General features: G+C 37.8%; 2 protein-coding genes across 10 annotated transcripts in view; both read right to left on the reverse strand.

The window, feature by feature from the left end:
- The window catches only part of NUP98 (nucleoporin 98 and 96 precursor), a 120444-nt gene that overhangs the window by 75608 nt on the left and 18371 nt on the right, over positions 1-26465 (reverse strand). For 5 of the 9 annotated variants that reach the window (XM_032359521.1, XM_032359513.1, XM_032359514.1 and 2 more), the window contains 10 exons: positions 25620-25723; positions 23479-23580; positions 23193-23369; positions 21396-21535; positions 18625-18732; positions 16820-17000; positions 15188-15351; positions 10305-10442; positions 8312-8450; positions 552-644 (listed from right to left, as the gene is read on the reverse strand). In XM_032359521.1, the coding sequence (XP_032215412.1) occupies positions 552-644; positions 8312-8450; positions 10305-10442; positions 15188-15351; positions 16820-17000; positions 18625-18732; positions 21396-21535; positions 23193-23369; positions 23479-23580; positions 25620-25695 (1318 nt within the window). In that variant the 5' untranslated portion in view covers positions 25696-25723. The remainder of the gene's footprint in view (positions 1-551; positions 645-8311; positions 8451-10304; positions 10443-15187; positions 15352-16819; positions 17001-18624; positions 18733-21395; positions 21536-23192; positions 23370-23478; positions 23581-25619; positions 25724-26465) is intronic. The other 4 variants (XM_032359522.1, XM_032359517.1, XM_032359519.1 and 1 more) reach the window with 3 other exon arrangements.
- LOC116599612 (60S ribosomal protein L17) lies at positions 12815-13447 on the reverse strand. Its single transcript, XM_032359564.1, has one exon. The coding sequence runs from the start codon at positions 13407-13409 to the stop codon at positions 12855-12857; it is 555 nt and encodes a 184-aa protein (XP_032215455.1). The 5' UTR covers positions 13410-13447; the 3' UTR covers positions 12815-12854.

A 26465-nucleotide genomic window follows, 5' to 3' on the forward strand; every position in this document is an offset into this window, starting at 1 on the left:
AAATTAAAAAACAAACAAAAAAAACTTACAAAAAAAAAAAAGACGGCAAACATTTTGTAGAAAGGGAAGCATACAACTTTTTAAAAATATTCATATATTATAGTAATTTTAGTAAAATTAATTGCGTAAGTTTAGCAAAACCATGCGTATATACATATGCATCTCTATTTTAATGGATGAATGTGTGTGTGTGTGTGTGTGTCTGTGTGTATGGTTTTTTGGTTTTTTTTTTTTAATTTCTTTTCAGCGTAACAGTATTCATTGTTTTTGCACCACACCCAGTGCTCCATGCAATCCGTGCCCTCTCTAATACCCACCACCTGGTTCCCCTAACCTCCCACCCCTGGGAAGCATACAACTTTTAAGATAAAATGTCCAAATGTTTTGAAACCTGGTAAAGCAAAACTGTTGGGAATGTTTTGTTAAGTCCAATTATAAAAATGTGAATCTAGGCCTCTTATTCTCAGGCATATGATCAAACAGAGGTCTTGGGTCCCAGCAGTTAGAAAGCCAAGTTCTGTCACTTCCTATATCTCATGGTACAGCCTTACCTGTTCCAAATCCTGCACCAAGCCCAGTTCCCAGAGTCCCAGGTCCTGGTTTACTTCCAAAAATACTACTCCCACTGGTATTTGTGCCAAAACCTAGAAGGACAAAAGAATAAGTGGACTATACTTTTGACATAACTCTCAATTTCCTATTCAAGGGAATTTTTAAAAAGGCAGTCTGACTCTAAGCTTTGCATCCTGTCAATTATTAATACTTAGAACTCGTAAATGGTAAGCTAACTTAACCTTTTTAAAAGAATTTTAATTTTGATGCCTATGAACATACCCCCAAATCTTCCTACTTATGTTTCAGACATCCATTTAAGCAAAGTGATTGTGCTTGAGCATACACATTCCCTTTGTTCAGGGCTTCAAACCTATTTTTCATGTCTAATTAATCGAAAAAAAATACATCTTCTCAAACTTTCACTAAAAATAAGACAGTCAGGGTGCCTAACTGGTTCAGTCAGTAGAGGATGTAGCTATTGACCTCAGGGTCATGAATTTAAGGCCCACAATGGATAGAGATTACTTAAATAAATAAACCTTAAAAAATACACATATATACGTGTGTGTGTGTTGTGGGTGTTTGTGTGTGTATGTATATATATATACATTTAGACACTTAACTAAAGCAGCTAAGGTTCTTGCTAACAGAAATTCACCTATAGGGGCGCCTGGGTAGCTCAGCGGGTTAAAGCCTCTGCCTTCGCTCGGGTCATGATCTCAGGGTCCTGGGATCTGGCCCTGCATCGGGCTCTCTGCTCGGCGGGGAGCCTGCTTCCCCCTCTCTCTCTGCCTTCCTCTCTGCCTACTTGTGATCTCTCTCTCTGTCAAATAAATAAATAAAATCTTAAAAAAAAAAAAAAAGAAATTCACCTATAAAAATCTCTACAGTAGTTTTGATTTTGAACAGATGAACAGATGAACCTTGTATCAGCAGTAATGTATGGCTGGCTGATCACACAGGAGGAACTTAAATGATGTCATACTCAATTAGCTCATAGGAGCACTCAAGGACTCAACTAGCTGATATTAAAAGAGAAAATAATCTATTAATAACTTTTCTTGGGTTAAATTGTTTCATTATCAGATGATGGAGAGTTAGACAAATAATCCTCCTTCACTATGACTTCACATCTAAAGAAAATCCTATGATTCCCCCCTTGAAAATCCACAGGTTTCACCACAAGACACCTATACTGCATTCTTGCTATTATTTCCCTTGTGTCCAAATATGTCCATGAAGTTTCTGCACTCCTTTTGGAGCTTATTAACAGCACATGAGCTTATCATTAAATTTTTTTTAAATAAAGACTTTATCGTTAAGTAACCTCTACACCCAACATGGGGCTCGAAATCAAGACCCTAAGATCAAGAGTTGCATACTCCAGGGGCACCTGGGTGGCTCAGTCAGCTGAACATCTGACTCTTTGTTTTGGCTCAGGTCATAATCTCACGGGTTATGGGATCAGGCCTGCACTGCCTCCACACTTGGCGGGGATCCTCTTGAGGTTCTCTCCTTCTACTCCTTCCCCAACTCACTCAAGAGCATGTGTGTGTGCAAACATGTGCTCTCTCTCTCTCTCTCAAATCAATAGATAAATCTCTAAAAAAGAAAAAGAGCTGCATGCTCTACTGAGCCAGACAGGTGTCCATTATTAATCTCTTTGATTAAGGGGGGAAATAAAAATCAATCACTGACCAGCAAACCCTGTTCATGGAACACTTGGAAGTCTTTTTTAAAAGGTACCATGGAGGGGAATTAAGTACTAAAGATAGCAGAGTAAAGAGAGTATTCTGATAGGACACTATCACCAATTAAGAATGCTACACTTAGTCATGCCAATATTTGGATTAATTATCTCAATGAAATCAATTTAAAAAGTTGAAATATTTAAGCAGTTCAAAAATATACTTCTAATGTCACTTAAAAATGCAAAGAATCTGACATAATCTGATACATTTAATAATTTGTACATTCATTAAAATTTTTCTTCAATTGTACTAATTATTAGCCATGCCACAAAATGGGAATACTGCTACTCAAGCACAGTATTTTTTAAAGAAAAAAAAATGGGAAAAATGTACTTGGAGATATTTTGTTCTTTTTGAGTTAAAATTTAACCAGAAAGGATCTTCCAGCCCCGTACACAGCAGAAAATACGATATTTGTGAACTACCTCAAACCCACACGAGGGAAATAAGTCCCAACTTACACTGTTTATACCACACATTTCCTCCGATTCTTACTGACAAAAGTTGATCAACTCTGTTATTTCAAAACAATTTTTAAGTGAAAATTAGTGGTCAATTAATTTACAACAAAGGAGTCAAGAATATACAGTAGGGAAGGACGGTCTCTCCAATTAATGGTGCTGGGAAAACTGGACAGCAAAAGAATGAAAGTAGACCACCATCTTACACCATAAACAAAGATTAAAGACTTGAACTATAAGACCTGAAAGTATAAAGCCACCAAGAAGAAAACATGGGCAGTAAGCTCCTTAACACCTGTCTTGGCAATAATTTTTTGGATTTGATCCCAAAAAGCAAAGGCGACAAAAGCAGAAATAAACAACTGGGAATACATCAAACTAAAAAACTTCTGTACAGCAAAGGAAACCATCAACAAATGAAAAGGTAACCTACTGAATAGGGGGAAATATTTGCAAATCATACATCTCATAAGAGGTTAATATCCAAAATATATAAAGAACTCAATCCAACAGCAAAAACGCAATTAAAATTAGGCAGAGGCTCTGAGTAGACCTCTTTACAAAGACACGCAGATGGGCAAAAGACATATGCAAAGTTGCTCAACATCATTAATCATCAGGAAAATGCAAATCAAAACCACAATGAGATATGCCCTCACACCTTTCAGAATGGCTATTATCAAAAAGACAAAAAAATAACAAGTGCTGGTGAAAATGCGGAGAAAAGAGAACTCTTGGAACACTGTTGGTAAGCATGCAAACTGCTGTAGACATTCTGGGAAACAGTACACAGGGTCCTCAAAAATTAAAAAATATAAATGCCATTATGATCTAGCAATCCCACTTCTGGCTATTTATCCAAAGGAAACAAAAAAAAACCTAACCCAGGAAGATATATGCACCCCCATATTCACTGCAGCATTATTTACAATAGCCAAAATACAGGAAATAACCTAAGTAGCCACTGACGGATAAACAGATAAAGATGTGCCATATACATACAATCGAATATTATTCAGCTATAAAGGACAATGAAATCTTGCCATCTGTGACAACATGGATGGAATCTGAAAGCATTATCTAAGTGAAATAAGCCATACAGAGAAAGACAAATATATTCTACATGATCTCACTTGTATGTGTAATGTCATAAAACACACACAAAAAACCAGCTTATAGATACAGACAATAGATTGGTGGTTGCCAGAAGAAGGAGATGGGGATGGGTGAAATGGGTGAAAGGGGATCTAAAGGTACAAACTACCAGGTATAAAATAAGTAAGTCATGACGGAGTGCCAGGGGTGGCTCAGGTGGCTCAGAGGCCAAAGCCTCTGTCTTTGGCTCAGATCATGATCTCAGGGTCCTGGGATCTAGCGCCAAATCCGGCTCTCTGCTAGGTGCGGAGCCTGCTTCCCCCCTCCCGCCCCCCTCTCTGCCTACTTATGATCTCTGTCTGTCAAATAAATAAATAACATCTTAAAAAAAAAAATAAGTAAGTCATGGAGATGTAATATATATGGCATGGTGACCATATTAAATACTGTCTTGCATATTTGAAAGTTGCTAAAATAGTAAATACTAAAGGTTCTTATCACACACACACACACAAAAGTATAACTATGTATGCTAACAGATGTTAACTAGTCCTATTATGTTGATCACAATACACAGAAAATCACGATTTACTGCCCAGCACCATCTTATCAATACCCAAAGAATCAACCTTATTAAACTGTTGCTCACAAGTGTTGAGATAATTCCTCTCCTGAAACAATTCTACTCCTCCATTCATTCAGAAATTCAGACACTATCTCATATTCACTTTATCTTAAACTCATCCTTCCCAGGAATAATTATTTACTAAGAAAATGAGTTGATGACTCTAAAGAATGCCTTAAGGATCTCTCGACACCTGCTGAAGCAGCAAGTAACCCAACCTTTAACTCTGTGAATTAATCACCAGCTAAATGAAACAGAATCCCATAATGACTAACACTAACAATGATGCTCTAAATTTTTGTATAATCTTACCCCATTTCCAGATTTGTTATGTGGCTTATTTTCAAATCAGAAGACTGTCCACAAACTCAAAATTGATAGCTTCCCAAGAAAACAAGAGTATCAAAGAAAGCCTTACTTAGATAGGATCCCTCACGGATAGTAACAGGATGTTTAATTCACCCAGAGTAGAACATAACTTGCTACCATGGAACCCCATATGACTCAGAGGGAATCCTTATTCTTAGGGACCCATTTATCCACTCATTAATTCATTTTATCAAGTTTTAGTGAGCACCTATTATTCTATGCCAGGCACTAAGTCAACACTGGCGATTATAAAAGAAAAAAACTAGGACAATTAAGATTCATTACATAAGCTAGTAAGGCATATTAGATAAAAATGAAATCTTTCGGGGCGCCTGGATGGCTCAGGTCATGATCCCAGAGTCCTGGGATAGAGTCCCGCGTCAAGCTCTCTGCTCAGCGGGGAGCCTGCTTCTCCCCTCTCTCTCTCTCTGCCTGCCTCTCTGCCTACTTGTGATCTCTGTCTGTCAAATAAGTAAATAAAAATATTTTTAAAAAAAGAAATCTTTCACTTTTAAATCATTGAACGTGAGTATAAACAGATTTATGAAACAAAAAAAAAACTAACAAATCAGAAATCTGCAATGATGGAAGAACATCAAGTATATTTCAGAAACCTAGCCCATTTTATCATTTTAGCCTATGTAAGCACCCAGATTTTAAAAATGTTGTGGTTTTTTTCCTGAACATGAACCATGCTACAAAAAGCATGCATTTTCAAAGGAAGAGCAAATTGGTTCTTGAGGGACTAAATGAATCAGTTATACAACAGCTTATGGCCCTTCAAAGGGCCACAGTACATAAAAAGATAAACAGAACACATGTGGTATTAAAAATCTCACAGGATGTGAAGATGATTAAGAAAAAATGGTCTGGGACGCCTGGGTGGCTCAGTTGGTTAAGCGGCTGCCTTCGGCTCAGGTCATGATCCCGGCGTCCTGGGATCGAGTCCCGCATCGGGCTCCTTGCTTGGCAGAAAGCCTGTTTCTCCCTCTGCCTCTGCCTGCCACTCTGTCTGCCTGTGCTTGCTCTCACTTCTCTATGACAAATAAATAAATAAAATCTTAAAAAAAAAGAAAAAGAAAAAGAAAAAATTGTCTATAAAGCTTTTCAGAGAAGGAGTGACAGTGATGAAAAAAGACTGAAAAACGCTATTTTAACCCTTAAGTATCTTTCCCATTTTAATTTTATAAAATAAGAAACAAGTACTCAAAATAGATACCCATGCTAACCAAGCCCACTACCTCAAAACCACTCTTTCACAATCAAAAAGCATTATAATTGAAATGATAATCACTACTAAGAGTGAGTGAGCAACACAACAAAAAGGGTTAAAGAAATCAAATTAAACGGGCAACTGGGTGTGCAGTCAGTTAAGCATCAACTCCTGCTTTCAGTTTAGGTCATGATCTCTGGGTTGCTCAGCAGAGTCTGCTTGGGACTCTCTCTCTCCCTCAATAGCCTCCTCCTCACGCTTGTGCTCTCTAGGTGCCTGGGTGGCTCAGAGGGTTGAGCCCCTGCCTTTGGCTCAGGTCATGATCTCAGGGGTCCTGGGATCAAGTTCCATATCAGGCTCTCTGCTCCGCAGGGAGCCTGCTTTCCTCTCTCTCTCTGCCTGCCTCTCTGCCTACTTGTGATTCTCTCTCTCTGTCAAATAAATAAATAAATAAAATCTTGTAAAAAAAAAATAAATAAACACATAAATCTTTTTAAAAAATCAAATTGGGGGCACCCAGTGGCTTGATCAGTTAAGCATTTGCCTCCTTCGCAGGTCATGATCCTAGGGTGCTGCGATAGAATGCTACATCAGGCTCTATGCTCAGTGGGGAGCCTCCTTCTCTCTCTGCTGCTGCTGTTCTCGCTCAAACAAATAAAATCTTTATTTAAAAAATTAAATTAAATACAAAAATGTAGGAACTGTTACCTATTTCCTTCACATATATATTTCTGTAAAAAATACCACCTCCTAACAGATGCTTAATATAGTCTCTTTCTCCAGTACACTCTAAGACCATTCAAAAACACTGAAGAACTGTGTAAAACTGTTTAACTGAGGCCAGCCAGGCACTCCAATAACCATGTGTTTTCATTCACCTCACACTAAATATTCCCAGGACCTAATAATATATACCTGGTACACAAAATCCTTAACAGGTACCAGTCATAAAATGAAGTTTCCTTATCTGATTTAACACAAATTATGTTAATAATTTGTTTAAAATTTGATTAAGAACTTAATTAAGCAGTTATAGAAGACATTTAAAATATAATGTTTCTATTTTTTTTTTAAGATTTTTTTTATTTATTTGACAGACAGAGAACACAAGTAGGCAGAGAGGCAGGCAGAAAGAGAGAGAGAGAGAAGCAGGCTCTGCACTGAGCAGAGAGCCCGATGCGGGGCTCGATCCCAGGACCCTGGGATCATGACCTGAGCCTAAGGCAGAGGCTTTAACCCACTGAGCCACCCAGGCGCCCCAAAATATAATGTTTCTATTAAACAAGTTTAATTCTTCTAGCATATCTCTGAATAGGAGTTTCCAGTTATTTTTTAATTATTACTCAATGTTATCTGTATTTTCCAAATTTTAAAAAATGAACATGTAAGCAAAGATATACTTTGGCAAAAAAAAAAAAAAAAAAGAACATACATACATATATATATATATATATATATATATATATATATATATATATTATATGCTTTTGCAGCTTGAGGGAAAGATTCAAATTTCAGTAAGCATTATGCAATATCAGGGTGCCTAGGTGGTCAGTGGGTTAAAGCCTCTGCCTTCGGCTCAGGTCATGATCCCAGGGTACTGGGATCGAGCCCTACCATCGGGCTCTCTGCTCCGCGGGGAGCCTGCTTCCTCCTGTCTCTCTCTGCCTGCCTCTCTGCCTACTTGTGATCTCTGTTAAATAAATAAATTTAAAAGAAAAAATCTTAAAATCAAAAAAATTACAAAATCTCAAAAAAACAACAAAAAATCAAAACAAAAATGACAACAAAAAACATTTTTAAAAATCATCAAATCTCATTTGTACACTACTTCCCTGTCTGAAATCTGACCTAAAACAAAGTGTTACTTCAACCGTATGTGTTTTATTTCAGTTTCTCAACTATTGGTGAGGTAATTCAAAGAAAATGTATTTCCTTATTTTGGGAAAAAATCCATCTCCATTAGAGAAGCAACTTTCTACAAGGTACCAATGAATGTGCTGAATGGCCCATTTTATCCAAAGCAGCAAGTTAAGAGACTAATAATGAGGTAAAGCAATTTATATCCCTTCTAACTATGTCAACCCAAGTCCATGATTTTAAACCTTTCCCTCTGGTACTTCACATCAAGCCACAGCTTACCTGAGAATTTTTAAATATTCCCAATCATACGAATCAGGAGAATGATGTGTGGTATAGTCAGTGTAACTTTAAGAGAGCCAAACCTGCTTTTTATATGTACCAAAATTGGAAGTGTTTGTATTGGTTCCTAAAGTCAGGGTTGGTTTGTTACCAAAGAGCCCGCCACTGGTTGTACCAAATGAAGGAGCACTGGTTGTGCTGGTTCCAAATGTAGTAAGCTTGTTATTCCCAAACAGGGTCTAAAAAGAACAAAATACAGGAAAATTTTAAGTAATATAAAGATACACTCCAAATAGCAAACAAAGGCTACCTCAGATAAACCGGACTGTGAGGTAAACAAGAGAAGATGTCATAACTTTTATGAGAAAATAGGCATAATGTGAATAAAGACTATCAGAGAAGTTGGGGCGCCTGAGCCGCTGCTTTCGGCTCAGGTCATGATCCCAGGGTCCTGGGATCAAGCCCCGCATCAGGATCTCTGCTCTGCGGGAAGCCTGCTTTCTCCTCTCTCTCTGCCTGCCTCTCGCAACTTGTGATCTCTGTCTTTCAAATAAATAAATAAAATAAATCTTAAAAAAAAAAAAAAAAAAGACTATCAGAGAAGTATACTAATCTGAGCAAGATTAACTTTATAGAACATGCTCCTAGCCTGAGAAGTTAATGGCAACAATTCAGCACAGTATTACAGTGGGGCAAAGAAAACAACAAAGTAATCAAATATTTCTTTATCTGGTAACAGAAAAGTATTATGTATATAATCTGCCAGCAGCAACAGTGATGATAAAAAATTTAAACAAGTTAGAATATGGATGAACCTTCAAAACATGCTAATATGCTAAGCAACAGGAATCAGTCACAAAAGATTATATATTATATGATTCCATTTACATAAAATGTCCAGAATAGATAAAAGGCCTGAGGTCATTGGGGGAGGGGGATAAAAAGTGACTACTCATGAGTATGAGGTTTCCTTTTATTAAGGTAATACTGACTATGGTGACAATTCCATAATCTGTTGGTATGCTAAAAACCACTGAATTATGAGTTCTGGAAGGGTGAATTGTATGGCATATAGATTATATCTCAATAAAGTGGTTATTAAAAAGAACTTTTTGGGGGCGCCTGGGTGGCTCAGTGGGTTGAGCCTCTGCCTTCAGCTCGGGTCATGGTCTCAGGGATTGGGCCCCACGTAGGGCTCTCTGCTCAGCAAGGAGCCTGCTTCCGCCTCTCTCTCTCTGACTGCCTCTGCCTAATTATGATCTCTCTGTGTCAAATAAATAAATAAAATCATTGGGGAAACAAAAATTTTTGAAGCATTATATAATTTTCTCAATTTCTCATCTCAATTAGCTGCCCAAAGAAAAATTAGGAAATAACAGATTTCAATTTTCATGAAAATCACGTTTTGGAATTTTTCTTTTTCTCTTTTTTTAATTAGTCACAACGGCATGTTCAAAGCTTTTTTAATTGGTACATAATACAGATACATATATGTATATGTATATGCATACATATACATATGTATATGTATGTTCACACTGTTTCACACTGATTCTTATATAATTAAGTGGCCATACAGATTTTACTATTATTTTTAGGTAAAGCACACTCCTAAATAGTTTTTTACTTAAATGACTTAACAAGGAACACAATTCAGTTAAGTCTCCAACGTCATGAAAACCATGAGACCATTAACAATTTTAGCACTTGGAAAATTGCATACTTAAATTATCATACCGACTTACCACCCCAAAAAGATTTAGATATAGGAATTAAAAATTACCCAATTTTAAGAATGAAAGCATGTCACCTTAGACTCAATTTAACCAACCGGAGTGATATTTTGTTATCAGAAGTAAACTGTACATAAGCACTGAACCAAAGAAATTTAAAAAAAGAACTTACTACTTAAAAATTAACGTACTGAAGTTACCTGGTTACTCTTTTTTGCACCAAATAGCTTTCAATTATATCAGTATCAAGTCATATAATGTATCCAGTAAAAATACTTGAAAAAGAGTTAAATCATACTTAGAAATTCCTTTAACAAATGTATACGTATCTTCAAATTACAGTAAACTGTAAAAACCTACCGAACCAACAGCACCAAATCCAGTGTTGGGCTGCCCAAAGAGACCTGTTCCTGTTCCAAATGCTGTCCCAGTGCTGGTGTTTGTAGCTGTCCCAAAAAGACCTCCAGGCTGTGAAGCTTGAGTTACTCCAAATAAACCCTGCAAAAAGTAATCTACATTAGATGATATCCCACAATAGTCTGATTTAAGAGTCTTAGATTACTAACAGTTGCCATTTTTTAAAAGTTTATTTGATATACATATTACGCTAAACACACAGAGCGTTTCTTTTCTTCCCAACAACTCTTATGAGGAGGGCCATTTAAAAGAATGAAACGAAAATCCCACCTTGGGGCAGTTAAAAACTTGCCCAAGATGTCATACCTCCTAAGTGACAGGACCAGAAATCCATATCTACATCTAAGCCTGATGAGCTCCAAGGTCCTGGGCGGCTAATAAGACTTTATACTAACTCTTGTGCTCTATGAAACAGCAGGGTTGCAACACTGAAAACAAAACATTATGACAGAATGCTTCATTTTCAGAGAGTTATACTGAAAGAACTAATCAATTTGAGCTGGGGAATGGATTTTGAATCAAGTAAATGAAAACAAGCAGCAGAAATAATCAATTTGGACAGAGGCAGGAGAGTAATGTTAAAGTTTTTTTTTTTTTTTTAAGATTTTATTTATTTATTTGTCAGAGAAAGAGCGAGCACACAAGCAAGGGGAGCAGCAGGCAAAGGGAGAAGCAGGCTCCCCACTGAGCAAGGAGCCTGATGTGTGACTTGATCCCAGGGTCCTGGGATCATGACCTGAGCTGAAGGTAGATATTTAACCAACTAAGCCATCCAGGCATCCTAAGTCTTCTTAATTTGAGATGAGAAACTAACTCTTTTCAAATAAGCAAAGTTCACAATCACCCAATGTTTAAGAAGGTATTTTATTCATGCATTAGTTAACAACAACAACAAAAAAATACTGCAACTAATGGACTATTATTGCTGAATTGAGAATTCAAGTGTTGGTTTTTTGGTTTGTTTTTAAAGATTTATTTATTTGAGAGACAGACAGACAGACAGAGCACAGCCCACATGGCAGGTAGGAAGGCGGTGATAAGAGGGAGAGGGAGAGACAATCTCCCGCAGACTCCCCACTGAGCATAAAATCTGATGTGGGGCTCAATCTGACGTACCTGAGATCACGACCTGAGCCCAAACCAAGAGTCAGATGCTTAACCAGGTGTCCTAAACATAGTATTTTTAAAAACAGCTTTACTGAGACATAATTCATATACCATTAAATTTACCCACTTAAAGTTCATTATTCAGGTTTTCTTCCCTTCAGACTTAAGCAATTATCCCTACTCTCTAAATTTAGAACATTTTTCTCACTCCAAAAAAAAAAAAAACCCCAGGCCAGTTAAGAATCACTCCCTATTCCTAGGCAATCAATCACTCATCTACTTTTTGTTTCCATGGATTTGTCCATTCTGAGTATATTGTTATGAATGGAATCCTATAAAATGTGGTCCTTTGTGAAAGGCTTAACTTGTTTAAATTTGCCATGTTTAAAAGGTCCAACCACACTGTAGCATTTATCATTCCATTTATGGCTGAACAATATTCCACTGTATGAATACACATTTTTTTTTTTTAAAGATTTTATTTATTAATTTGACAGAGAGAAATCACAAGTAGACGGAGAGGCAGCCAGAAGAGAGAGAGAGAGGGAAGCAGGCTCTCTGCTGAGCAGAGAGCCCGATGCGGGACTCGATCCCAGGACTCTGAGATCATGACCTGAGCCAAAGGCAGCGGCCTAACCCACTGAGCCACCCAGGTGCCCCAATACACATTTTTTTAATTCATTCATCACTAACGGACAATTGAGATGTTTCTACATTCTGGCTATGTTATCATCATTTGTGTACAAAGTTTTGTGTTTTCATTTCTGCTGGTGAAATACCAAGGTATACAATTACTCAGTCAAATGGTAACTCTGTGTAACATTTTGAGGAAACACCAAACCATTTTCCAAAGTGGTTGCATTATTTCACATTCCTACCAGCAATGTATAAGGTTTCCAATTTCTCCAATTTTTGAAAATACTATGGTCTAGCTTTTTTATGCCTTCTTTCTGGATAAGAAGTAGTGTCTCACTGTGGTTTTGACTTGCACATTCCTGGTAACTACCAGAGTTGAGTATTTCTTCATGTGCTCATTAGCCATTTGTTTTATCTTCTTTGAAGAAATACCTATTCAAGTCTTCGGCCCATTTTTAATTGGTTATTGTCTTACTGAATCATTAAAGTTACTTACATATTCTAAATCCAAATCCTTCATAAAATATATAACTTACAAGTATTTTCTATCATCGGTGGGTGTTCTTTTCTCTTTCTTGATGGTATTCCTTTGACCCACAAGTTTTAATTTTGGTAAAAATCCAGTGTATTTTTTTCTTTTGCTTTTGGTGTCACTTTTAAGAAACCATTATCTAACTCCTTTTCTTTTTTTTTTTTTTTTTTTTTTTTTTTTTTCTCTTTTATGTTTATTTGCATTTATTCTGTGCAAATTTACTCCCGGGCCATAAGTTTTTGTTTCTTCAGTTTCTTCTGGGATATCTTTTTCTTCTGTGCAACCTCCTCTTCTGGTTTAGGAACAATCTGCTCTTTTTCAGTAAGGATCATCTCAATGTGGCAGGGAGAGCTCATGTATGGGTTAATGCGACCATGAGCCCTGTAAGTCCTACGCCGCATCTTGGGGGCTTTGTTCACCTGAATGTGCTCAATGACCAGAGAATCGACATCTAAACCCTTAAGTTCAGCATTACTCTCTGCGTTTTTAAGCATGTGCAGTAAAAATTCAGCACTCTTCTTGGGCCACCGACCTTGTGTCCAGCCCCACTGTTTGGCCTGGGCACACCTACCAACTCCACCATTGTAGCGACGGAATGGCACACACTGCTTCTGCAAAGTTACGTCTTTCAGATACTTGGTGGCTTTTCGGATATGCATACCCTTGATGGCCTGGGCAGTTTCACGTGTGTTCTTAAAGTGAACACGGAGATTTGAACCTCTTGACTTGCATGATTTCGTAGGGTTTTCCGGGTCAAGCGAATAGCGAACCATTTTCAGAGGTCACCCCAGGCCGCTGAGAGGAAGAGTCTAACTCCTTTTCTTGTTAGAATTTTATAGTTTCAGGGGTGCCTGGGTGGCTTGGTCATTAAGTGTCTGCCTTTGGCTCAGGTCATGATCCCAGGGTTCTGGGATCAAGCCCCAAGTTGGGCTCCCTGCTCTTCCAGAAGCCTGTTTCTCCCTCTTCTACTCCCCCTGCTTGGGTTTCCTCTTTTGCTGTCTGTCAAATAAGTAAACAGAACCTTAAAAAAAAAAAATTTATAGCTTCAGCTATTCAAGTATTTGATCCACTTTGAGTTAGTGTGTATAGCTGCTACAATGGTAAGAAAGGGTTCAGTTGCTTTTTTTTTTTCCAACTGCATTTTTGTGCATTGAAAAATCAACTGTTCTAGGGGCACTTGTGTGGCTCAGTCAGCTGAGTGTCCAAATGTTGATTTCAGCTCAGGATCAAGCCCCATGTTGGGCTCTGTGCTAAGCATGGAGTCTGCTTCTCCCCTTCCCTTTCCTCACCTCCCTCCCACTCATACATTCTCTTAAACAAATATATAGTCCTAGCACCATCTGTTGAAAAGATTATTCTTTCCCCATCGAGAACTGTTTTGGTATTATTGTTGCAAATCAATTATCTATAAATTTGAGGGTTTATTTCTGGACTCTTAACTTTATTCCACTGATCTGTATGTCTAGCCTTCTGTTAGTACCACAATCTTGATTACTATTGCTTTATAGTAAACATTAAAATTGAGACATGAGTCTTCCAGCTTTCTTCTTTCTCAAGATTATTTTGGCTATTCTGGGTTCCTTTTTATTCTCTTTAGAATGTTTTTATCATGAAAGGGTGTCAAAACACTTTTTCTGTACCTACTGAGGCCATCATGGGGTTTTTGGTTTTTTCTGTTTCTTTTCTTTTCTTTTATCCTTTTATCCAGCCTTCCTTCCCCAGTGTGGGCTTGAACTCATTACCCTGAGATCAAGAACTAAGCTCAGATCAAGAGTCAGAACCTTAACCACCTGAGCCACCCAGGCAACCCTTTTTTATTTTTCTGGTTTATTAATTTTTCTATGCCGAACAAACATTCTGGGATGAATCCCTCATGGTCACAGTTATAATCCTTTTAATATGTTACTGAATTTTGTCTGCCAGTATTTTTAAGATTTTGTGGTCTGGCTGTAATTATTTTTTAATCAGGTAAAGTATCTTTAACTTAAAATCCAGTTAAATACCAAGAATTCAAATCAATAAATCATACCTCTAATTAATCTTAATTTTACTCTTCCCTAAAAGAGTCCTCAGAAATAAACTGGCAATGATTCTAAGTACTTCCTTCCTCTTGCTTTTTTGCACAGAAGTACCAATTATCCAATAATGGCTCTGAGTTTTAATGCTCTCTTATTTCACGAATTACACATCTTTGCCTGACCCCACACTTAACAAGGTTAAAGAATACGCTCAAATATAGCCAGTGATTTATAAGCATTTTCTCTTCTTACTCTATAGAATGTGGACAGAACCAATGTCCTAAGGTGTAGCCTTCAGGATGGCCAATTCTAGCACATTAAGCAGCTCCTACTGAAATATCCTCAGAAAGAATACGCAACTTGCTCAGAGTAGAGCTTGTACTGGAGTACAGGTTTTAATTATTTACATTTTGCCCTTTTCTTTACCATCAACCCTTAAGAACTAAGAACTTGTAGTCTGACATGATTAGAAGTCTCATTACTTAGCTATGTAAATGTAAGATGTGGAGGTAACTAAGGGCCTGGTTCCTTACCATGGTGTTGGTGCTTGGCTGTCCTAGTGTGCTGGTATTACCAAAGGAAAAGCCAGTGTTCTGAGTGGTTGTGGCCTGGCCAAATGGTTTGCTGAAGAGGCTGGTGGTCTGCTGATTCTGTTGTCCAAAGAGACCACCGGGATTTGCTCCAAATCCAGTGGTACCTTTCAGAAAAAAAGAAAAAAAGGAAAGTAAAAACAAATGGAGGGAAAAAACACCCAAACCCTCAAACCTTACAGTTACTGCAACAGCCTTATTACTCTTAAATACCTAAGTTACCCTACATTCATTCACGACCCAGAAGATAACCATTTCACTTCCCATCCTTTTTCACCTAACCTGGATGTGGTTCAGACTTTTAATTCCTACAATAATATTCTGACTCCAAACACTCTTCTCCTCTTGTGAGTCCAAAACTTTCTATTCTACAAGACACCACACTACACTCAAAATCTGCATGTGTATTTCAACCCTGCCAGACTAAGTTTTTCTTGAGAACAGAGGCTTTCTCTTTTTAATTCCCGCATAGGATACACTGTACTCAATCATGAATACATGGCTAAACTATATCACAAAACATAAGTACTGAAATGAATGTTAAATGCCACTTAAACGTGTATTTATCTGTGTATTTGTGGGTGTATAAATCTCTCTAAAAGGTCATGAAAAAGTCTAACTTAGAGCTTGTTTCTATGGAGGAAAAATGGAAGCTGGGGGAGGGAAAGAAGATTAACTTTGGTTACAGACTTTTTCGTGTCTCATGAACTTTTTATCATATATAAGTATTACCTATACAGGAGTAGTATTTGTATTAAAGTAATTTAATCATCATCCTAGACGTTCCTCTTTCACATTTCACATCAAAGCAATCTATAGCAAACTCCATCAGTTCTACATACAAACTGGGCCTAAAATCTGACATTATTACCATCTCTATCTCCTTAACCAACCCACCATCATCTCCCATGTGAACAAAGCAACAGCTTTCCTAAAGGATTTGTTTTCACCCTTGCCCCCTTACAATCTTTTTCTTTTTCTTGAGTTATTATAGTTTGATACACTATGTTACATTAGTTTCAGGTGTACAATGTAGTGATTCCACAAGTTCTAGGTTATGCTATGTTCATAAATGCAGCTACCACAATCTACTCTTAACAGAACAGTCTTCAGATCATCCTTCGCTCATAATCACATGACTTCTTTTTCTACAGCCTCTAATGGCTTCCCAACTCAAAAATTCAGATCTTGACACTGGCCCACAAAGTTCTATAAAATATAGTCCTTATATCCCTCAATACTTCCCCTTAGTCCTTATCTCTTTGGAAAAAAACTCAAGGTTTTCAGATTTATAGCTTCTCTGGCTGTAATATTCTTCCCCCAAAATTTATACAGCTTTATTCTCTGCCTTCTTCAGAGAAGTCACTGTTCAAATGCTACCTTATCAAAGTGAGGCCCTTTTTAACTACCTTCATTTAAAACTCCATTTCTCTCCATCCCCACATACATATCAGATACTCTATTCCTCCAACATCCCTGAATTCTTTTTCTCCACAGCATCTACCACAAAATGACAATTATGTTTTAGTTATCTGTCCCTCCTCAATATGGCTCAATATGGTGCCAAGTGCTTACTAGTTCCAAAGGCTGTTTTGTTCTGACCATATGCAAAGCCTGAATTAGTGGTAGAGGAGCTGAAGAGTCCTGTCGCACTGGAGGTGGCTGGAGAAGACCCAAACAAGCCAGCTGTGGTACCTGCTCCCACTTGGTTCTGCGGGCCTTTCCGGTTAGCCTGATAATCCTCTAAACGAAGTTCCTAGAGGAAGCAAAAGCGTATTTCCTTTCTTAACATGCAGCCAAAAAAATTATTTAGGAAACTAAATACTTAAATTTAGAATTCAATTTCCATGTTCACATAGGAACCATGACTAAAAAACAGAAAATTATAGAACATTAACTTAATACCATTACAGTAATGGTACTGTAATGGTACTCTACACTTTCAACAGTGTAGAGTAGACATTAAGATCCATACCATAATCACTAACACCACAGGCCAAAGGACCAACCATATCTTAATTTTAATTTTCTTTTCTAAAGAACAGTACTTCCTTTTAGTAAAATGCTATGTAATAATTTTATCTACTCCCACCCCAAACGTAAAAATTAGCTGAAAAGATGAAGGATGCTGGGATAGGGTGAGGGGCCTCAGAAAACTAGGGGAAGAAGGGATGAAGTTTAACATTAACAGTTTTGCCTCACAAGTCAGGGTGTTTCTGTACACTCCAATAAAGCAAGTATAATTTGGGATACAGAGGAAGCAACAGCTACAATCAGAGTCAATACTCAAAATATATAACACACAATCACACAGCAGTTAAGAATGAACAAACTGTAACTTCATGCAATACCATGGATAATCCCACAAAGTGGAAAAACAGACTTAAAAGTATGTAATGTAAGATTTCATCTATATAAAGTTTGAAATGAGGAAAACATGGGCAGTCATGATAGTAGTTACCTTTGGAAGGGGGGGAAATCATCACTAGGGAGTCAGAGCATGGGGGACATCAGAAATGCTGGTAATGCACTGTGACTTGATGTGGATCCTGGTTACATGGGTATATTCACTTGGTGAAAACTTACCGTATGGTACACTTATGACTTTCCATGAGTTTATTAAAAACATGCGTATCCATGTATACGCACACTGCCCAAGTAATGTGAGCAACATAAAATCACAAGACTATTTAGTAGAACTACACCAGTATATTCAAGCTGCATATTGCCCTGCCTAAAACAAGATGTGTATAATTACTACATTAATTTAAAAAAATAATTGGAGGGGCACCTTGGTGGCTCAGTCAGTTAGGCATCTGCCTTTGGCTCGAGTCATGACCTCAATGTCCTGGAACTGAGTCCTACATGTTTCCTGTTCATCCAGGAGTCTGCTTCTCCCTCTCTCCCTGCCCCTCCCCTTTCCCTGCCCACTTGTGTTTGCATGCTTGCTCTCTCAAATACATAAATAAAATTTTTAAAAACATGTGACTTATTCACTGTCAGGGTTATGAGTTAAAGCCCCACACTGGGCACAGAGCAGACTTAAAAAACATATGTGTGGGGCGCCTGGGTGGCTCAGTGGGTTAAGCCTCTGCCTTTGGCTCAGGTCCCAGGGTCCTGGGATCGAGCCCCACATCCAGCTTTCTGCTCAGCGGGGAGCCTGCTTCCCCCTCTCATTCTGCCTGCCTCTCTGCCTACTTGTGATCGCTCCCCGTTAAATAAATAAATAAAATCTTTTTAAAAAAATATGTGTGTTAAGTTTTTTACAGAAACCCAGTGTGAGCTACTTGATCCTAAAAAAAAAATCAAAACATTTTTAAAACCTACTTTCCAATAGAATCAAAAGGTTAGGCTGATATTCTGTATTGCATTTTACTGACCTCTAGTGACTTGCTTTCGTATTCTTTCATAGCAGTAATACACTGGTGCTTGGTACTGATGTTAGTGCTAACTCCAGCTTTAACCATAGTATCTGTACCAGTTGGAGGCTGCAAAGGAAGATAAAGGCAAATTTGAAAGTCTGAAGCAAATATTTAAGTCCAAACTCTAAATCCCTACTCTCACAGACATAATTCTTCAATCACTAAACTCTATAGTAACTAGTCTTGTAGGTCTTCTGCTAAATGAGACAGTTTCAAGGGTGCTTAATATACTGCATTTCTGATCTCCCCTGGCTTACGTCAAAGTTATCTAAATAAATCAATGTCAGTAATAGTTATAACAGTTATTAAGCCCCTAACCAAGCCATCTAATTATCTACTAAAATACACTTAAGGAGAAGCTGGGTGGCTCAGTCAATTAAGTGTCTGCCTTTGGCTCAGGTCATGATCTCAGGGTTCCGGGGCTGAGCCCCATACTGGGTTGCCTACTCAGCGGGGTCTGCTTCTCCCTCTGCCTCTCCCCCAATTTGTGCACAAATGCTCGCTCTCAAATAAATAACGGGCACCTGGGTGGCTCAGTCAGTTGGGCATCTACCTTTGGCTCAGGTCATGATCCCAAGGTCCTAGGATAGAGCCCTGCATTGGCTCCCTGCTCAGCAGGAAGTCTGCTTCTCCCTCTTCCTCTGCCCCTCCCCCCTACTCATGCTTTCTCTAATAAATAAAATCTTAAAAAATATATATACAGTTAAGATTACATGCATAAGAAAAACTATCCAATTTACCCAACATGTACATTTAAACTTGTATTTCTCAGTCCTATCTCCTACTCTGCTCTGAAATGTTTATTTATTTAATTTTTTTGAAGTGTCTTCTTTATAACTTGTTGCAATTAAGAAATACAGAAGAGGGATGCCTGGGTGGCTCAGCTGGTTAAACAGCTGCCTTCAGCTCAGGTCATGATCCCAGCGTCCTGGGATCAAGTCCCACATCAGGCTCCTTGCTTGGCTGAGAGGCAGAGGCCTCTTGGCCTCTCTCCCTCTGCCTCTGCCTGCCACTCTGTCTGCCTGTGCTCATTCTCGCTCCTCGCTCTCTGACAAATAAATAAATAAAATCTTTAAAAAAAAAAAAAAGAAAGAAATACAGAAGACTGGCTTTTCCCCTACAACTAACTAATGATTTGTGTGTATTTGTAGATGTATTTGTAGATGTATGTAACCAAATGTATTTGTAGATGTATGTAACCAAAGATTTCCACACGTACTGTCAGTTTTCTCAATTACTATACTTTTTAATAGAGAACACAGTATTTTCACTATCATTTATATTTAATTTTATATTAACTTAGGGTTCTAAATTCAGTATGTTTCTAAATTCTAAAGTTCAGTTTTGAGGCAGCTGGGTGGCTCAACTGGTTAAGCGTCTGCCTTTGGCTCAAGTCATGATCTGTGAGCCCTAGGATGGAGCCCCATTTCGGGCTCCTGGCTCAGTGGGGAGTCTGCCGCTCGCTCTCTCTCTGCTCCTCCACCCTGCTCTGTCCCTGTATCTCAAATAAATAAAATCTTAAAAATAAAGTTCAGTTTCTAAATTATGAATTCGATGGGGGTGCCTGGGCGGCTCAGTGGGTAAAGCCTCTGACTCTGGCTCAGGTCATGATCCCAGGGTCCTGGGATCGAGCCCCACATTGGGCTCTCTGCTCCACAGGAAGCCTGTTTCCTCCTCTCTCTCTCTCCTGCCTGCCTCTCTGCCTACTTGTGATCTCTGTCTGTCAAATAAATAAATAAATAAATAAATAAATAAATAAATTGTGAATTCGCCACCTTGCCTAAGAAATTCTTCATTTCCTAGAGTAAATTTTAACAAGAAGCTAAGCCAAGACCTATTTGTGCCAGATTTTATTTGGGCTAATTGCCCTCTGGCCTATCCTAAGTATCTCCCAACCAATCACATCAAGTAGTATCTTCTATCAAGTAGTATTCCATACATTTTCATTAACAAATCTTCCATTCTAACCTTCTACCACATTCTTTCATAATAGTCGAAGAAAACATCAAACTCTACTGCCCTGCTCTGCCATTTCATCAACAAGTTTTATTTTTCACTGGCACATGGAATACTGATGCGTTATTCCCTGAATCTCCTTAAGAGGCCCTATTCTTTTTTAAGACTATTGATTTGTTAAACTTTAAATTCAATTAACATTGTGTATTATTGGTTTTAGAGAAAGAGTTCAGTGATTCATCAGTCTTATATAATACCCAGCTCATTACATCATGTGCCCTCCCTACTGATCATCATCCAATTACCCCATCCTCCCACCCCCAACCCCTCCAGCAACCCTGTTTGTTTCCTATGATTAAGAGTCTCTTACCGTTTGTCTCCCTCTCTGATTTTGTCTTAAAAGAGGCCCTATTTTCAATAATTTCTTTATGTTTGCCCCTCATTCCTTTATATATACAAGGAATGATGATTATTCAGAGCCAAGTCATGAATGCAGTAAATACAAGCTCAAGCTCATACTACCTATTGTAATCAACCTTGTGAATATGAATTTGATTGGGTTGAGCACGATTCAAATACACATATTCAAGATTAATATTTCATGACTTTTCATACCTACTATACAAATATTTAGAGATTTTGTTCTTAACACTTTCAGGAAGAGTGAGACTAAAACCTATGCATAAGTGGAAAATGGAGAAATTTTATTTCATCCTTCAAAGAGATATACAAACAGAAGAGTAATATCCACAAAGACTAGAGAAAATACTTACATTAAACTTAATAGTGGTCCCAGTAGGAGCAGCTGTAAAACTGCTTGGCCCAAAGAGGGAGCCAGATGTGCTACCAAAAGGATTAGAGGTTGTATTTGTAGTACCAAAGAGTCCCCCACTGCTAGTACTTGTTCCAAAATCTGTAAATTAGAAAGAAAAATGAGATGGCAACAGTTAAGAGTCTAAGAATCTGTAAGATATCTTTAAACTGGGCTGTGGTGCCACAGCAGCATTACTTTCACATTCTCAAATTCTCTCTTTCAAATCTCCCTAGCAAGTACCTTCAAACATGTTTCATACAGACACATACATAATTCTAGGCTTCCAACTCTGAAGTGAAATAAAATCTGAATCCCTTTGTCAGCTAAGTGTCTATAAAGTTCTTGTTGGGTAAAGTTGGAAGACAAGTGAAAAGAAATGGTACTCTATTTCATCATAAATTTTATCTCATTTCTCCTTTTTTGATAAGACTACATGCTGAATGAACTTGTCTTTCTGAAAACATCACAACAGACTTCAACAGGGGTCACTGTATATTTTATTTACATACATTAATACAAACACCTAAACAAAACCAAGAAGTTCAAAACACACAAATGATCCTATTAGGGTAACCAGATTATCATTAAATTTTGCGCAGTAAAATTATATGGAAAAATTAGTAGGCATGTTGATTATTTCTTAGAATAAATTCTCTGATTGCCTTACTTTTCCAAAAACCTGAATTTCAAAAAATAACATAAAGTGAATTTAACTCTTATCTAAGGAATATATTTTTCAAAGAGAGATATTACTTCTCAAGAAGTTATACATAAGGTGCAGAAATGTCAGTAAGCAATAACACTATCTGCCAGTATTTAATAGTAAATTATATCTTAATCACCAATTTAAGAGGAGTCTGATTTCATACTGGCAACTGCTATTTCTTTTCTAAAAACATGTTCTAATGTATGGCTTCAAGTAAACAGTCACATCTCTTTTGAATTAGCAAGTTAGACTGCATTTTACATTATCATGGTTAAATATTTCAATACCCCACAACTTTCCCTCTGTGAAACAGTGCTAGCTGGCTAACATTCATTCTGCTATACTTTTGCACTGGGAATGCATCAACTCACAGGGAACACCTGTTCAACTAGTAGTGCTAACCTCAAAGTACTGTGTGAATTATCCCTAGGCCACATTTAGAATTGAAGCAATCAATTAAAAACATCTGCTATCTGGGTAGCTCAGTCGGTTAAGTGTCCGACTCTTGACTTTAGCTCAGGTCTTGATCTCAGGGTTGTGAGTTCAAGCCCCATGCTGGACTCCATGAGCCTAATTAAACAAAATATCTGCCATGGATAAGGAATGGAAGAGCAACCATGTCACATCTAGTATGTTATTCCTGCTTTAGTCTCTAATACCCAATGTGAAACAGGCAAGAAGAAGGTGTCCCTGCAGTACAATATGGAGGAATATGTGCATTCCTCCTTGAATTTCTCCTGTCTTAACATCTATGACATTGCTCTGGCCTGGCTTTTCATCCACTCTCTGGTCATTCTATGTCAGCAGGCTCTTCCTCTAAATATCCCTTGAATACTAGTGCTTCTTAGATTTTCAATCTTAGAGCAATGTAGCCCCCTCCTTTCCAGCCTATTAAAATTTCCAATACATTCTGAGGTTTTCCTCTCCCCAATGTTTTTGCTACCTGGTGGAGAAAGGGGGTAAATCAACACAGGGAAAAGAAAAAGAGGGAGTACATTCAATAAGCAAATCAAATTATTAGATGCAAAAGTCCAACGATGTCCTACTTACTTCCAAAGCCAGTTGGTTTATTTTGCGCAAAGGCATTGTTCTGGGATGAGAAGAGACTGGTCCCTGTACCTGCAGTTCCAAACAAGCTATTTGATGTTCCTGTTGATGTGCCAAACCCAAAGCCAGTGCTTGTGGAGGTAGCTGGCTGACTAAATGAATTAGTACCAAATAATCCTCCTGGAGAGATGGAGAGGAAAAAAACTGTTAAATACACGGACTAGAACCACTAAATGAAGTCCTATACCAGCTAAGAATAAACCAACCATATTCCAAGTAAAATCCCTACCTGGTTTGGTCTGGGAATTTCCAAAGAGGCCTCCAGTATTGTTGCTAGAACCAAATGCAGATGTTCCAAATGCTCCTCCACTAGTAGTGCCAAAGCCAGTGTCTGAAAAAGGAAAATCCAGAGTCAAAATAAAATCTCAATCAGGTGACCCACTGGAAAGGATCTTAGTATTTCTTAATATTCTGTGTTTGAACAGGATAACTGGTCTAAACTGAAAATTATTTTTTCAAAGTTCCATCAGACTACAAATTACAGTTAAAATTAAGCCAATTAAGCCAAAATGATAAACATTTTATTCATTGTTCCAGGAGAAAAAAAAAAGTGAAGAGGTGTGACTTTTCAATAAAGTTATAGATGTCAACGGGTTAAAAAAAAAAAAAGAGTGCGAAGGTAAGTAATGATCTCGAGCTACAGACAAAAGCAAACTCAAAGTGTTAAACTCTCTAGACATTATATATTCCAGAGTCCCTGAGATGAATGATCCTTACTTAGGGGAGTGCATGAGAAAGACCTGGAAAGGTTTTTCAGAATACACATGTTCAAGTTCCAACCAAGATTCTAATTCCATAGTTCAATGACAGGAAATACATTCTTTGAAAACAACAAAACAAAACAAAATGAAAGGGGACCCTGGGTGGCTCAGTCCCTTAAGCATCTGGCTTCAGCTCAGGTCATGATCTCAGAGTCCTGGGACTGAGCTTCTTGTTGGACTCCCTGTTCAGTGGGGAGTCTGCTTTTCCCTCTCCCCTCTGCTCCTACCCCACCCCTTGTGCCTTCTCTCTAATAAAATCTTGAAAAGAGGGGCGCCTGGGTGGCTCGGTGGATTAAGCCACTGCCTTCGGCTCAGGTCTTGATCTTGGTGACATGGGATCGAGCCCCGCATCAGGCTCTCTGCTCAGCGGGGAGCCTGCTTCCCCTTCTCTCTCTGCTTGACTCTCTGCCTACCTGTGATCTCTCTCTCTGTCAAATAAATAAATAAAATCTTTAAAAAAAACAAAAAATCTTGAAAAGAAAAGGAAAAACAAAAAGATTCTCTCTCTGCCCCTCCCCCAACTCCCCCCCAGGCTCATGCACAGGCTTAAAAAATATATATATACATATACATATATATATATGTATATATGTATATATGTAACATCTATATATATCAAGTACCTTCTGTGAATGATAAAAAAACCATGAAAACTCCAAACTTATTTCTATTTCTTATAAAATTCTAACAAGATCTTACCTAGTTATCAAAGAGATTTTGTTATAAGACCAAAGTATGAATAAAATTCCTATCTAAACTATCAGAATGATTTTTTCTTTTTAAAAATTTATTCAAGTATAATTAACAGTGTTATATTGTTTCAGAGTTTCATTAGTTTCAGAATCTGTATTTAAGACTGTGTTTCTTCATATCTTTTTTCTTTGTTCATTTGTTTTCTTTCTGAATTCCACATATGAGTATAGGTCTTTCTCTCATTTTTTTCACTTAGGATTATACCCTTTAGATCCATCCAGGTTGATACAAATGTTAAGAGCTCAGTCTTGGGGCATCTGGGTGGCTCAGTGGGTTAAGGCCTCTGCCTTCCACTCAGGTCATGATCTCAGGGTCCTGGGATTGAGCCCTGCATCGGGCTCTCTGCTCAGCAGGGAGCCTGCTTCCTCCTCTCTCTCTCTTTCTGCCTGCCTCTTTGCCTACTTGTGATCTGTCAAAAAAATAAATAAAATCTTAAAAAAAAAAAATCTCAGTCTTTATGATTAATATTCCACTGTATATATCCACATATTTATCCATTCATCAATCCATGGACACTTGGGTTGTTCCCATACCTTACCAATAATGCTGCAATAAACATAGGGGTGCACATTTCTTTTTGAATTAATATTTTGGTTTTCTTTGGGTAAATACCCAGTAGCGGAATTACTAGATTGTATGCTGATTCTATTTTTAATTTTCTGAGGAACCTCCACACTATTTTCCACAGTGGCTGCACCAGTTTGCATTTCCACCAACAGCGGGCAAGGAAGGGTTCCTTTTGCTCCACACCCCCGCCAGCACTCGTTATTTCCTGTGTTTTTTATTTCAGCCACCAGAATGGATTTGTTCTTAGTAAGAATAGCTTAAGTTTCTCCCCTTGTTTTGTAAGACTTACTCTGCCCAAATGTTGAAGTTGTGCCAAAGCCACCAGTGCCACCCCCAAAGGGTGTTCCAAATGACTTATTAAACATCTTCAAAATGAGTCTTTGCTTCAGCAAGCTGAAAAGAAGAAAAAATTATCACCTTTTAAGGACCACAGAATACAAACTAATTCTTTCAGAAAATGTCACTGTACAAGTTTAGTCCCATCCAAACTACAGCATAATGTTCACTCTCATTCAATATCCTAAAACTCTATATAATAAAAGGCCTTCTAAAATTCAGCTGAATTACTGGTACCATAATTTAAGGTTAAACTTCAGATCTCACCAACAATCATCCCTTTAAAACAATGTTTTTGGTTTTTTTAACTTTTTTAAGTTCCCTTCTAATGAAGATTTTGGGTCCACTATGCCAGACCTAGGAGGTTATCCACAATACTGATTAAAAATTATAATGATATTCTGCTATCACAACCACCTGAGAAGGTAAAATTGTTGTCAGGCTGTTTTTGCATTATAAAAAGTTTTTCTGCCTCATTTGGGGGAGAGGGTATATAAAATGCTGTAATGGTAAATGTTCTTTAAACTACGTATGTCCCTCCTCCCATCTCCAAATTCGAGATTCTAGTGCCCTGACACTCTCTTTGAAATAACTTCTTAAGACCTTTCTTTATGGTCTCCTACTTACCTATCTTTGTCTGGGAACATTACAGAATATCTTTGGTGAAAATCCCCCAACTCACACGAATGACTCCTCTCCAGTATCAAAACTATGCACTTAATGAGTTGGACCAAAGTATTCCAACAAATACAAAAGTTTGGTTTTGCATAAACGATTTGCATAAAAGACAACTTAAAGA

The sequence above is a fragment of the Mustela erminea genome, chromosome 9 (genome assembly GCF_009829155.1).
Source record: "Mustela erminea isolate mMusErm1 chromosome 9, mMusErm1.Pri, whole genome shotgun sequence".
NCBI classification, from domain to species: Eukaryota; Metazoa; Chordata; class Mammalia; order Carnivora; family Mustelidae; genus Mustela; species Mustela erminea.

What these genes read in the sequence shown, in the direction of transcription:
- LOC116599612 (XM_032359564.1), bottom strand. Translation starts at nt 13,409, where the DNA reads ATGGTTCGCTATTCGCTTGACCCGGAAAACCCTACGAAATCATGCAAG.